This window comes from Alternaria novae-zelandiae (assembly GCF_023758075.1).
Source record: "Alternaria novae-zelandiae strain BMP 2774 chromosome Unknown scaffold_25, whole genome shotgun sequence".
In the NCBI taxonomy this organism is placed as follows: Eukaryota; Fungi; Ascomycota; class Dothideomycetes; order Pleosporales; family Pleosporaceae; genus Alternaria; species Alternaria novae-zelandiae.
The window spans coordinates 521,845-535,199 of record NW_026056985.1 but is presented as its reverse complement, the minus strand read 5'-3'; the positions used below and the strand labels follow the sequence as shown (position 1 = coordinate 535,199).

The 13,355-nt window shown below is 53.6% G+C and overlaps 5 protein-coding genes across 5 annotated transcripts; 4 read left to right on the top strand and 1 right to left on the bottom strand.

Annotated features, from left to right (window-relative positions):
* Positions 1 to 398: 398 nt before the first annotated feature.
* J4E88_009725 (uncharacterized protein) lies at positions 399 to 1,902 on the bottom strand (the record flags this gene model as incomplete). Its single annotated transcript, XM_049403324.1, has 5 exons — positions 399 to 423; positions 475 to 1,285; positions 1,344 to 1,506; positions 1,570 to 1,778; positions 1,836 to 1,902. 5 exons carry the CDS (start codon positions 1,900 to 1,902, stop codon positions 399 to 401), a joined length of 1,275 nt encoding a protein of 424 aa, XP_049251098.1.
* Positions 1,903 to 3,214: 1,312 nt separating this feature from the next.
* J4E88_009724 (uncharacterized protein) lies at positions 3,215 to 3,974 on the top strand (the record flags this gene model as incomplete). The annotated part of the gene is made up of 4 exons (XM_049403323.1): positions 3,215 to 3,305; positions 3,371 to 3,690; positions 3,745 to 3,793; positions 3,844 to 3,974. The coding sequence occupies 4 exons, from the start codon at positions 3,215 to 3,217 to the stop codon at positions 3,972 to 3,974; spliced, it is 591 nt and encodes a 196-aa protein (XP_049251097.1).
* A 1,001-nt stretch (positions 3,975 to 4,975) lies between these two features.
* Positions 4,976 to 8,009, top strand: J4E88_009723 (uncharacterized protein; the record flags this gene model as incomplete). Its single annotated transcript, XM_049403322.1, has 4 exons — positions 4,976 to 4,979; positions 5,198 to 5,314; positions 5,457 to 5,602; positions 5,682 to 8,009. 4 exons carry the CDS (start codon positions 4,976 to 4,978, stop codon positions 8,007 to 8,009), a joined length of 2,595 nt encoding a protein of 864 aa, XP_049251096.1.
* A 2,213-nt stretch (positions 8,010 to 10,222) lies between these two features.
* Positions 10,223 to 11,340, top strand: J4E88_009722 (uncharacterized protein; the record flags this gene model as incomplete). The annotated part of the gene is made up of 6 exons (XM_049403321.1): positions 10,223 to 10,369; positions 10,434 to 10,611; positions 10,666 to 10,851; positions 10,917 to 11,010; positions 11,058 to 11,087; positions 11,145 to 11,340. 6 exons carry the CDS (start codon positions 10,223 to 10,225, stop codon positions 11,338 to 11,340), a joined length of 831 nt encoding a protein of 276 aa, XP_049251095.1.
* Positions 11,341 to 11,789: 449 nt separating this feature from the next.
* On the top strand, positions 11,790 to 13,275 carry J4E88_009721 (uncharacterized protein; the record flags this gene model as incomplete). The annotated part of the gene is made up of 3 exons (XM_049403320.1): positions 11,790 to 11,942; positions 12,000 to 12,347; positions 12,409 to 13,275. The coding sequence occupies 3 exons, from the start codon at positions 11,790 to 11,792 to the stop codon at positions 13,273 to 13,275; spliced, it is 1,368 nt and encodes a 455-aa protein (XP_049251094.1).
* Between the last annotated feature and the right edge of the window lie 80 nt (positions 13,276 to 13,355).

Below are 13,355 nucleotides of genomic sequence, written 5' to 3'. Positions count from 1 at the left end.
TAGCTTCATAGACACACAGATATATTTACATTGGCAACAGTGAAAATAGGGGGGGATATCAGATTAAAATACTCTACTGTTGACCACCCGGACAACCCAGTCTCCGCATTCACACAAGAACGAAAGTGTTGCCGCTCCCGCCTCTGAGAACAAGTCCCTGAAAAGTTCCTTTTTCTTTCCAAAAGGGAGCCAGCCACCGTTTGTCCTTTCGTGCAATAGCATACAAGCCTCCTCCCTGTACGCCTGTGAAAAAAGATGAGAGAAAATTTGGGTGGTGGTGGTATCTGCGAACAAATCGAAATGAAGTAAAGCACGTTGGAACTCAAGCGCGGGGGGCGAGCCTCCAAATACCCAAAACATGCGCGAGACCGTAGGGTTCAAAGGAAATGGTGGTGGGCCTATGCAAGGTATTGGAAGGCGGTGCTATGTATCGTTAGTTGTGCTTAGATTTGAATGTGTCAAGTGAAGACATACCCTATGATTGCCATGACACCCATACCAACAAGTGCTCTCCGTGTGACCTTCTCCTTGGTCAACTTCTGCTCGGTGGTGTAAGCAACCTTTGCAAGTTTGCTCATACGCTCGGCGGCGAGATCTTCCGCCTCCAAAACGTCCTCAATGCCACGCTTTGTCGACTTGGTAACATTGGCCGACGAGTCGCCTTCTAGCCGTTGTGCTTCTGCGACCATGCGCTTGGCCTCCTCGATCATGGCGGTAGGATCTTCTGGCTCGGGAAGCGCAGCATGGCTGTGAGGGACATCGACGGTGACGTTGGTGCTGGTCTTCTCAGTGTCGCCGTTTGTCTCCACGGTCTGCTCGACTTCGATATGAACTGTGCCCTCCTTGACGTCTGGCTCGGTCTTGGGCTCAGATACTGCCTCCTTCTCCTTCACATCGCCATCGACGGATGATGCGACTGACTCAGAAGGTGTGGTACCGTTCGCAATGATTGCTTGCAGAGCGCTTGATGGGGTGACAGCCTCATCAGCCTTGGTAAGGTCAGGCTTCATTGCGCTTCTTGTGGCTCGCGACTTTCGTGGAGTCGCAAACTTTCGGCTGCTGGGAGTTGCGCCTCGGCTAGGTGATACAGATCGAGCCGAGCGGGCGCGAGTTGTGCGAAGACCGGGTGCGGGGAGAGTGACGGGTGTGGCGTTTGCGACGTCAAACTTTGGTGGCATTTGGATATGCGTGTTTGATTTGTCCTTATTGCCCTTTTCGATCGGCGCGGGGTCTAGAAGTGCCTCGATCCAATGGCGCATAGAATATTCATCGGACAACGCGAGAGCTAGAGGGACCTTTGATTAGCGCGAGCTTTCGAGAACAGGTGAAGGTAAGTTACTCACCCTCTTCAGGCGCAATCCATACGCTTCCAGCAACCTCTTCGGCGCCTGCAGAAGGGAATGTCTTTTGGTACTTGCGCTCCATATCTTCCTCTACGACCGAAGCCCATGGGAATGCAGCCTTGAACATGCCTGTCGCACTAATGTAGCCATCGCTGCTGCGTCGCTGTTTGTCGTGTTAGTCGCATCCTGAGCGAAATCTTGCGGCTTCTTTTTTCATAACGCGTACCATCAAAAAGTAAGATTCGGGGAAAGCCGAGGTCTTGTTCAATGTGAAGATGCCGGATCCTGTCAAGTCCTTCGGCAGCGGAACCCTCAGATGCGCGTAATCAAACGTGCCCATGTTCTCCGGCTTGGTCGCATTGGTAAGACCGCTGACGCCGGGCTTTACGCCGAGGTTTGTCTGTCCTAGTCGGCGCCTCTCGATGAGAATCTCAACTGCGCGCAATGATTAGATGACTGGTCGCAATGACGCGATGCGCAACGTATACGTACTGGCTGTGGATTCGGTGGGCTCGAGAAGAGGATTCTTCCTCTCGGGCAGGTTGCGGTGGGAGACCATTTTGGAGGTGTTGCCGGTAGGTCTTGAAGTTTGGCCTGATGTGCGCGTAGTAATATAACGCGTGTTGGCGATGAACGGAGCGCGCAGCGCAAAGGTGGTTGCGTGAAGATTTGACGGTTCCGTCCACGTATGACGCGCGCAATCGTCAGTAACAATGTACTGCCGGACCGAGTCGCGCGACGAGTGAAGACAGCTGGGTGTCGAATCGAGACGGGATGGCGACGTGGGCGAGGGCGTGGTGAAAGCGCGCGATCGACGTGATGAAAGGTGGTGCGATGCGACGGAGGCGGACAGGAAGGAGCGATGGGTGCTATCCCTGTGCACTAGCGCTCCCAGAACGAAGACCCCGGACAGGTCTGCGCGAACGCAAAAGTTTCGCGGCAACCCTTTCTAGTGTATTTGCAATGCTAGTAGTGCTTACCGATTGGCCGTGCCGATATTGTCATGGCATAGCAGGCCCGAAGAAGCGTCGCCTGTCTTTCCACGGGCTCAATGGGGAAAGCGCTCAAAGTCACGCGTTTCCGCTCTTCTCTCGTGACGCGTTACTGTGGACAGCACCAGGGCATCACCCTTCCACCCCCAAACACGGCGAGCAATGCTCCCACTCGGTCAATGCAGCCTCAATCGATGCAGCTTAGAGAGAATGTCGGCGGCTAGGATAGCTAATTGGACTCGTGGTCATTGGTCGCGCGCGGCAATACATCTTCACATCTAATTGAGGCGCTCAAAGTGACGGTATGCTCAAATCGCAAACCAACTACAAAGACGATTTTTGTTCCACATCGGTTCTTGCCCGGGCATCACCTGGTACCATTCCTTTAGAATTATATCTCCGGGACGGGATGCATACGCTACCAGCGATGGCGCTAACCACGTCACGAAGCTCAAGCTCAAGCTCGAGAGCTTACCGACAAGTTGTCAGTCTGGTAGAAGCTCGCGACACGACCCTGCAGATACCGGTGGCCTGTTCCAAAAAGAACAAGAGAGGGGTCTGGTCCATGCTCGACCATGAGACAGTTCGTACGTCAAGAATCTTCTCTGCCTGAGGACAGGACCATGGCGGACATGGTCGTGTTGCAGCAAGAGTCTGGACAGCTGCGGCATATCTGAAGGGTCCCGCAAGCACCAGGAACGCAGCCAATCAGACGCGCCGACGTACTGGAGCGGTGAATGTGCCCCGCTAACCGCGAGGCTCAACACGAGGCCGCGCCCCTCATTCCTACAATTGACCCTTTGACTTCTCCACAACATTTCTTTTGTTGCCTTGCCCTAAACACCCACCCTCACCTCCACAGTACGCACCGATACAGCCATGGCCGACCACGCAGACGACCTCCACGCCGAGGCGACCGAGGGCTTCAAGGTTGGCGAGAAGAAGACGATTGACGAGTACCAGCAGCTGGGTAGGTTCCACAACTTCTCCGGGGAGCTAGTTACCTGCACACATGGCTAACACGCGCGGCGACAGACCAGAACGACGAGTCGCTCCAGAAGTGGAAAGCGTCCCTTGGTCTTGGACAAGGCAAGGACATCTCCGACCCCAACGATCCTCGCCGATGCATCATCCTCTCTCTCGCTCTCGAAGTCGAAGGCCGCGATGATATCGTCATCGACCTGCGCGCACCCGGCGCTGTCGAGGCTCTTGAGAAAAAGCCCTTCTCCATCAAGGAAGGTGCTCGGTTCCGCATGAAGGCACAGTTCAAGGTGCAACACGATATCTTGTCTGGTCTCAAGTACCTCCAGAAGGTCTCACGCATGGGTGTCAGCGAGAAGCTTCAGGAGATGATGGTGAGCATATTCGCCATAGAGGAGCATATGAGCAAACACTAACAGCCATGACAGGGCTCATACGGTCCCAGCACTGAGGAGAAGCCATACTACGAGAAGAAGTGTATGTACACGCCCATGTTGTCTCCCACAACCCACTAATGCCTATTCTAGTCGAACCTGAAACTGCCCCCTCCGGTATGCTCGGCCGTGGCCACTACACTGCCGTCTCCAAGTTCGTCGACGATGACAACCACACCCATCTTCAATTCAAGTGGTCATTCGACATCAAGAAGGACTGGTAGTTTGCGATCGCACGCGTTTGGCTGATGGGGACATTCATGTATCGATGTAGCGGAAGGTGTCATTTTCTTTCGATTGGAAGCGATGGATATCCAGGGCAGCTTAAGCTCCCACGAAGTAACGAAGCGACGGCCGACCATCTAGATGGACCCAACAAGTCCGGCTGGATGGCGCAAAGGCGAATTGAACAGCAGAAACGTTTCACAACTGGTCACTGCAATGTGTTGTCTTTCATCCTTGGTCTGCGTATGTTTGTTGCTCCTCGATGTTGTAGGAGCGAAACCACCTGGCAGCTATCGTCTTCGCCTTGACCGTACGGCCTGCCCACGCTCGGTCGCCGCTTCCAGATCCGATTTTCCGAGCCGAGATACTCAGGATGGAGATGTCCTGTTCCCATGGATCTGTCATGCGTGCTTCCGCGGAGGCCTCTTGGGCATCATTCTCCATGTCTGTGTCGTCACTATCGGGCTCCTCCTGACGCTCGCGCCTACCCTCGCACTCAGCAATATGGAGCGTTACCCCTGGCTTAAGCGCGACTTCTGCCGCCGCCGAGAAGCATCTGGACAGGCCTTGGGCTGAGAAGGAAGATGTTGAGGTATGCAAAGCGATGGGATTCACCAAGACGACTCTTTCCTCGTCCTCGGCATCGGCAGCGACACTGGTTCCAGCCCGACCATATGCGGTCAAGTAGGCTAACAAGGCCTGCACAGACGCGCAGAATGTAAGTTTGACATGCCGTGTCGTGAGTAAGTTTTGAAGGGTTGGCGCAATCAGCTGCTCCAGACCATCCGCGTCATGTTCATCGTGATTGTGCAGTGATGTTGCAAGATCTTGGAGGAAGCTATCCCGACTCGAGCAAATGATCAGTAGTGTTGGACGTGTCTCTGACTGTGTGGTGAGAAGGTAGCGAAGCAAGGCCGGGAGGGTTAGCGGATAGAGCACTGTTGGCGCGGGCGTTGGCGACATGACAGAACGGCTGCTTGTGGAAAGTTTGTCGGCTGTCATGTGTCGGTGCAGGTTGTCATCGGTATACTTATTCGGGGAGCACAGCTTGGGCTGGACGTGACAGGCGTGGAGGTGCCAATCGGCGGCAATACCCGCGCCCCGGGCCACCCCACTACGTCGGTTGGCCATCCATCAGAACACCCAGGGCATGCACGCCGCGACTTTCAATCACGATCACCAGGCCCAGAACCTGCTCCCTGCCTTGCCTGACTCTGCATAGTCGGCCTCCCGTTTGTGCGCAGAGACGAAGCGCGCACGCTCCGGACCGAAGCGCTGTCCCAGGCGCACGTCGCGGTCATGGAGTCCATCAGTCGCATATCGAGCTTGCTGGAGACAGGTATGGCGCCTTTCACATTTTTCATACAGATATGCTGCCCGTTTCTGCTCCCCGATCTGGGCTGCAGGCTTTTTGACCATGTAATTGCTTGGTGCCACCGTCATGCATCCCTCGAACTTCGCTCACTGGTCTCTCTCTGCAGCTCGCGACCTCACCCTCGAAGCCGCCCGCGATGCCAGCAATGTCCGCCGAGCGCCGACAAAAGAACTGCCCTCGGGCCAGCTCAAGAAGCTCCTTGACAGCAGATCAGAGCGCGATGTGCTCGAAGGACTGCGCAGAGTCGTCACTGTAAGGAGCCCCGCCACGGTCTCGAGACCAGCCCATTGGACGCTATGGGACGTGTAGTAACTGACTACAGCGCATCTAGATGTCCTACCGACAGCCGCCTTCGCAAACGTTGCCCTTCTTCTCCCACGTGATCAAGAACGTCGCATCCCCCTCGCTCCAGGTTAAGAAGCTCGTCTACATCTACCTCCTCCAACATGCCGAACACGAACCCGACACCGCGCTCCTCTCCATCAATACGATACAGAAGTCGCTCACGGACACGAACCCTCAGCTTCGCGCTCTCGCCTTGCGCGTCATGTCGAGCATAAGGGTGCCTGTCATTAGCCAGATTGTGAGCTTGGGCATAAAGCGCGGTTCTGGAGACATGTCAGCATATGTCAGGAGGGCAGCAGCTCTGGCAATACCAAAGTGCTACAGGCTGGATCCGAACACCGAGCCGCAGCTGCTGGAATATCTTTCGACATTACTGGGCGACAAGCAGTACTTCGTGACGGGCGCAGCTGTATCGTCTTTCTTGGAGCTATGTCCGGAGCGTCTGGATCTTATACATCCGCACTACCGCTCATTGGTACGAAAACTAGTTGATATGGACGAGTGGGGTCAGCTGGCTACACTGCGGCTCATGATGATATATGCAAGGAAGTGCTTCCCGCGCCGGACGAGGAAGGTCAAGAAGGCAGCTGGGGTCACGACAAATAGCAAGCCTGCGCAGTCGACGAAAGGCTTCTACGATTCAGAAAGCGATTCAGAAGAAGAGGAAAAGGAACAAGAACAGGACATGGAAGAGATTGCTGTGCTGGATCCGGACCTCGAACTGCTGCTGAAAGGCTGTCAGTCACTTTTGCAGTCTCGGAACGCGGCTGTAGTGATAGCGGTGGCAAGGACGTACTTGTATCTCGGTACCCCAGAGTACCTGACTCAGGCAATTGGCCCGCTGATATCCCTCTTGAGATCTGCGGGAGACATTCAGCACATCGCACTGTACAATATCGTGCAAGTCTGCCTGACGCACCCGGAGCCATTCGTCAAGTACTACACACATTTCTTGGTGCGATCAACCGACGCGCCACATATCTGGCAGCTCAAACTGGAACTGCTTACTCTGATATTCCCTCATGCACCTCTGAGACTACAGAGCCTAATCTTGGCTGAGTTGAGCCATTTCTCCCACTCTGGAAGCTTGGATCCAGCATTGGTCAAAGAGTCAGTGCGCGCAATCGGCCGCTGCTCGCAGAGCCCTGCAACAAGCCCACAGACTTCCGCAAGATGTCTGAAGCTGTTGCTAAAGCACATAGGATCGGCCGATACTCATCTGGTAGCCGAATCGCTGGAAGTCATCCGACATCTGATCCAACGAAACCCGAACGCTCACCGAACAACTGTGGTCCGGTTAGCGAAACACCTCGATGCAGCAACGAGCCCCCAGGCACGAGCAAGCATCATATGGCTGGTCGGAGAGTTTGCAGGGATCGATCCAGAAAACAACATCGCCGCTGATGTTTTACGCATCCTTGTCAAAGGCTTCGCGGACGAGGCCGAACCAGCAAAGCTCCAAATCGTATTATTGGCAGCGAAGGTCTATGTGCATCATTTAACTGCAAACCCGCCTCCAGAGCCGAAAGTGGAAGAGCCCAAACCGAGTCCGTCGCTCATGGATGATTTCCAGGAAGACCAAGGCGGCTTTAGGGACGAGCATCTTGAGTCCACCCCACAGAATGCGGAGCCTGAAGAGGAGAAGCCACACATTATTGAAGCCCTATACAACTACGTGCTCCTGCTCGTGAGGTACGACACCTCGTACGATCTCCGCGACCGCGCTCGCGTGTACAAAGCGCTTCTGGCGACACCAACATCGACACAACTCGCGTCGCTCTTACTTCTTGCGCCGAAACCAGTGCCACATATACCCAGCCCGAGTGAAACAAGAAAGGGCTACGTGCTCGGCAGCGCCAGTCTCGTCATCGGCGACGAAGGCGGTGTAGGTGGTTTACGAGGCTACGAAGACCTGCCCCGTTGGGTCAAAGAAGGTGACGAACCGGATCCAGCTCTACGCGACGAGGTCGTCTCAAACTCTTCTTCGACATACGTATCGGCATACGAGACCGCGAAGAACATGTCAGCGGCGGAAAGATTAGACGCTGCAGCAGGTGGTAGTAGCAGGATGACGCCAGACAGCATGTTGAGCCCACGAAGTCTGAACGGTATGGGTGGAGATTCTAGTATGGGTGGTGCAAGTAAAGTACCGCAGAAAGAGAAGACGCTCGACGACTGGCTGGCCGAGGAAGAAGAGGAGAGCAGCAGTGAAGAGGAAACAGACGAAGAGGAAGAGACAGAGGAGGAGAGCGAATACGAAACAGACAGTGAAGAGGAGACTGATGACGACGAAAGAGGGAACCTCATCAAGTAAATGTGGAGGTACCAAGCGAATGATCACCTTCATGCCTGCTTGACAGTTTACACATTATTCCAGGCCTTGTAGCCAGTCGCTACCAAGTATGAAGATGGCTGTGAACCAAACATTCTATCAATAGGCGTGTGCAACAGAACAGGTAGTGACGGTTTTCCCGCCTGGATTTGTAGCATCTTGCCAGAGCCGTGCCTCATCATCAACACCACTGTGTTTAGTCGTTGCTGTCATCTCAGATGCATCATCTCGCAGTCGCAGTTCAAATGCCTCCTTGACGTGGTGTCGGCTATGTGAATCCGGTGGTGCTAGTTCGTTGCTTTTACAGCCAGCGTCATCCCGGCTGTTGCTGCGGAAGCGGGAACTCAAGAGGCTAGGGAGGTAGCGCGCGAAGAACGGCCTCAGAGCGGGAGCGCATGCGCAAACTATGCCAGCATTGACTTCGGCAAAACACCACTGGAATTGTTCGACCGCCTCCCACGTGTAATCGGCAGAGACCATGAGAGGATTCAACAGGGTCGTTCGACGAATTGCGACGGCACAGACGCTACGAGTAAGGTCAGTCCGATCTTGTTCGACAACTGAGATGACTTACAATCCACCGGTCGCGAAAATAGCGCATACAGTGATCTTTTGTCTCCGCGGCATCTGTAGTCGTGCTACAATGGGTATCGGAAGTATCAATGTCAAGACATCAATTATAATGTTCAGGACGGAGAGCGCCATGTACTTGGTCAGCTGATCAAGACATGTAGCCCCGGGTACAAGTCTAAGATCCCATGTCGCAGCTATCGGTCTGCAGCCGAAGATACTGACGAGATCGTAGACCGTGGCGTAGATTACAACCACCGCCACGAGGATCCAAACTAGTGTGCGGAACCATACTTGTGGCGAAAGGCGTAGATAGAACAGCAGTATCGAAAGTTTTGAGAATGCGATGCTGGTAGCGTAGAGGGTCGTGCCGACCAGTGTCCACTGCGCGTTTCGTTAGTGTCGCAGCCGGAATGTTGCAACGAGTGTACCTGCCTTTTGGAAAGAAACCAAGTACTCGTCTGTTTTGACTTCCCACATATGGTAGCCCAGACCGGACTTCATATCTGTGTCATACTTAGTCACGCAAGGTGCAGTAGTAGCTATGGAACATACGCGGAAAATTGCACCCTAGTAGCGCAAGGCTGCAAATCATCGCACATACTACTATATCTAAGCACAGAAAGTTTAGCAAGATTGCCTTTCCTTAATACATGGACCATTGGAGAGACTCACAATCGTTGAGGCGAATACCCAGTTTGGTAACATATGCTCGTGTGAAGAGCTGCAGTATCACCGCCACTAGAGCAACAATGGTCGTCGAGACTCCAACAGCGGCCAATTCTCGATGAAGGTTCGGAGGGTTGACGACATGTCTGATTTGACCAGGCGGTGGTGCCACCATGTAGACTGACGTTGCACTCATCCTCGCTAATCTAGAAAGCGCGTGCAGGTTAAGATACGCAGGGTAACAGTCGAGGAGAGGCGCATGCTTATAACCTCCGAATTGGTCTGTCCAATCACAAAACCTACCTGCGCCTCATCATCGCATGGGACCGCTGGAGTGGTTGTGAACGTCAACAAGTCTAGGTGCTGGCATTTCCATTTCCCATCGCTCATTTCCGGTAGGTATCTGCAGGGCCACTTCGCATCCATGCAAGCGATGAGACCATCCTAGCTCCCATCCAGCATCGCCCATTCATTCAACAATGTCAGCGACGTCATCCGCCTCCAGGTTGGTATGGGAGAAAGACAACATAGCTTCACATTGCTCCACGGTTGGGCATTGTACGAACTGTCTGTGATAAAGGTGGACAACTACCCGACGAACGAGTCTTGAAAGACATTTATTTGAATGAGAGGATCGTGCGATTGACTCTCTCTGGAGCTGGTAGCCGGCAAATGGATCGCGCTAGTCCCGGGGGTTTCCCCAATAAGCAGCGGCACACAACTCCGCGCCCCACTGAAGGATCTAGTGCGGGAGCTTTAAACGGGTCGTAGTATCCCATGTTGGAAACTGGGCTAGGAGTTCGGCATCTGAACATGCGGCGCGGTTGTGCTGGCGGCTCGTGGCTCGCAGCCATGAAAGAGGGTTTGCATATGGCTGTTGACTCGTGAGATATATGAGCGGCACATCGCTGTCGCACTGATGATACCTGATATCTCTCATATTCTGGCCTATCGATATGAACGGCACGGCTAAGACCCTCCCATATGCTGTCAATACCCTCCCTTTCTTGGGGAGGGTTATCGCTGTTACTGGCGCCAGCCGTGGACTGGGCCTTGCTGTTAGCAAGTACTTGCTGATACGAGGTGCCACAGTATCTATGTGTGTAAGTGATGTTCCTATACTTAACATGTGTGAAACGTATGCTGACTTCGTACACCAAACTTCAGGCAACGTCGGTTGACAATCTGTCAAAAGCCACCAAAGAGATCGACGCTGAGCTTCCAGACGCCAAGGACCGGTACTGGACGTGCGTTGTAGATATCGCCAACCTAGACAGTGTTCGGTCTTGGATCGAGGAGACCGTAGCTAAATTTGGAAAGCTCGACGGTGCCGCAAACGTCGCTGGTGAGCTCAATTGGCCTTCGGGATGCTGGACGTATTTCTGATCAAGTCGTCTAGCCGTGGAGCAACGCGAGATCTTCCCTATAACCGACCTCGACCCAGAATACTTCGCTAGGCTGCTCAACGTAAACGTTGTTGGTACTTTCCATTGCTTGAAAGAAGAAATGAAGGTCATCAAGGACGGTGGCTCAATCGTCAATGTTGGAAGCATTGCGAGCCACTACGGAACGCCTGGCACGTCAGGTAAATACTGAGATTTTTCAAATGCATACGAAACATACGCTGACTTTGCATCTCCACCCTTGAAGCATACGTCGCCGCCAAGCACGCGCTCATTGGTCTTACGAAAGTTGCAGCTTTTGAAGGGGCGTCGAGGCGAATCAGGGTCAACGCGCTGTGCCCGTAAGTGACTTGGATGTCTGAAGACGACCTGAGCTAACTGTAGGCAGCGGATGCTTCAACACAGAGATGATGACGAAGTAGGTTCTGTTCTGTACAGATTGATCGTGACACATTCGCTGACTTCCGATACTTAGGCCTTTCAACTCAGCTGCTGGTGAATTCCATCTGAATAAAGACAACATTCCATGTATCTTGAACCGTGAGCTTCCAGAAACATGGGAGATAGCCGGATCGGTCGCTTTCCTGCTGGGCGATGAGGCTGCGCACGTTACAAAAGCGTCATGGTCTATTGATGGTGGATGGGTCGAGAGTAACTACAGCTCGGGCTGAGAATGTGAGTGGTATGAAGATCATGGAGTTTGGGGTTCGGTGTATTGATGCAGCGTGCGCGGCTGTTGAGCTGTAGAAGTGCACATTGCAGTTTTCCCGAAGTTGCGCGGTCGCGGTCGCGTTCTCGGGTTTCGCGTCGTCATCGTGGCTCAAGCGCCAGCCGTACTTAGCTCAATGCTTATCGCTATCATCCCCTGCCACCTCCATGGCTGCACCTTCTTTCCGACGGGATACGGTCACGTGTATCTGCTCTGATGCTTCCAGCGTCTCCGTCGGAAAACACAGCAATGCGTCTTCGTGCGTATCGTTCCGTGGGATGGCGCCTGGGACTGCATACAAGACTGTCTATATAACCAGTCCCCAGCTATTCAGCAACATGGGGAACACAAGCAACGCCAAATATCATCTTTCCCATCGACCAGTACAGCTGCAGCGAGATAGACACTATCATGCCTCTTCCATATGCAGACGCCGACATTACGCAATTGCAGCGCGATGCGGACGACAATCTGCTCACATACGGGACCGCATTCCATCCTGAGATCATCACCTCCACCGACAGCATCAACGTGCAGACAGCATCGGGTCACCGAATGATGGACGTAAGTGGCTTCAAGCTCCGAAAGCCTCAAGTATACACCGTTAACTGTTGCATTTAGTTCACTTCAGGCCAGATGAGCACTCTGATTGGGCATGGCCATCCTGAGGTTGTGAAAGTGATCGCGGATCATGCGCAACATCTCGATCATCTTTTCAGTGGGATGATCAGTCCCCCAGTCATCAATCTTGCGAAACGATTAACTAGCGTTGCGCCGGCGGGGCTCGACAAAGCTTTCTTTCTCAGTACGGGCGGCGAAGCGAATGAAGCCGCAATTCGACTGGCCAAATTCTACACTGGCAAATGGGAGATCGTTGGTCTGGCTGCCTCATGGCATGGCATGACAGGCGGGTCGCTCGGTGCTCAGTATCACGCCGGACGGTCAGGCTACGGTCCCAACATGATTGGGGTAAGTGCATCTGCGTTAATTGCATGTGAGACATACACTGACCTCATGCGCCTACATTTAGAACCTAGCGCTGCCAACACCCAACTCCTATCGGTCGATATTCAGACACGCTGACGGTACTCACGATTGGAAGACTGAACTGCACTACGGCTTCGATCTTGTAGACAAACAGTCCTGCGGCTCGCTTGCGGCAGCTATCGTTGAGCCGATTCTATCAAGTGGTGGTATGCTAGAGCTTCCACCTGGATACTTGAAGGCCCTGAAGGAGCACTGCGTCGCTCGAGGCATGCTACTAATTGTGGATGAAGCTCAGACGGCACTCGGAAGAGCTGGCGATATGTTCGCGTTTACACATTACCCTGAGGATGAAGGCGTGGTACCGGATATTGTGACACTCAGCAAGACGCTTGGAAATGGCATACCGCTCAGTGCCGTCCTGACGTCGAACCCCATCGCCCAGCATGCCAAAGATAACGGCTTCTTGTTCTACACTACCCATATCAACGATCCACTTCCAGCTGCTGTGGGCGACAAGGTTCTCGAGATCGTCATGAGAGACGAGCTCTGCGCTCGTTCCAAGAGGCTCGGTTTCAAGCTCCAAGCAGGACTCAGGCAGTTGCAGTCACGCTACGGTTGCATTGGCGACGTTCGTGGTCGCGGTCTAATGGCTGGAATGGAGATTGTTGGCGACAGAAAGACAAAGGTCGGTGCCCCGGAAGTCGGGGCCGCAGTGTCAACAAAGATTGCAGAGATGGGCTTGTGGGCTCAGCTAGCCACGATGGCATCGTTTGGTGGAGTGTTCCGGATAGCGCCTCCGATCACGGTTACGGAGGAGCAGATCGATCTCGCCTTGTCAATCATTGAGGAAGCGCTTGCGACGACTCCAGGTACGATGCCACTCTACACTGATGTCGCCGCGCACTTGTAAGGTGGGCTAGTTTGTGTGATTGTGATTTGTTTTAGCGGGCTATGATGCTCAGGACCCATACCATGATTGAGCAAAGACTT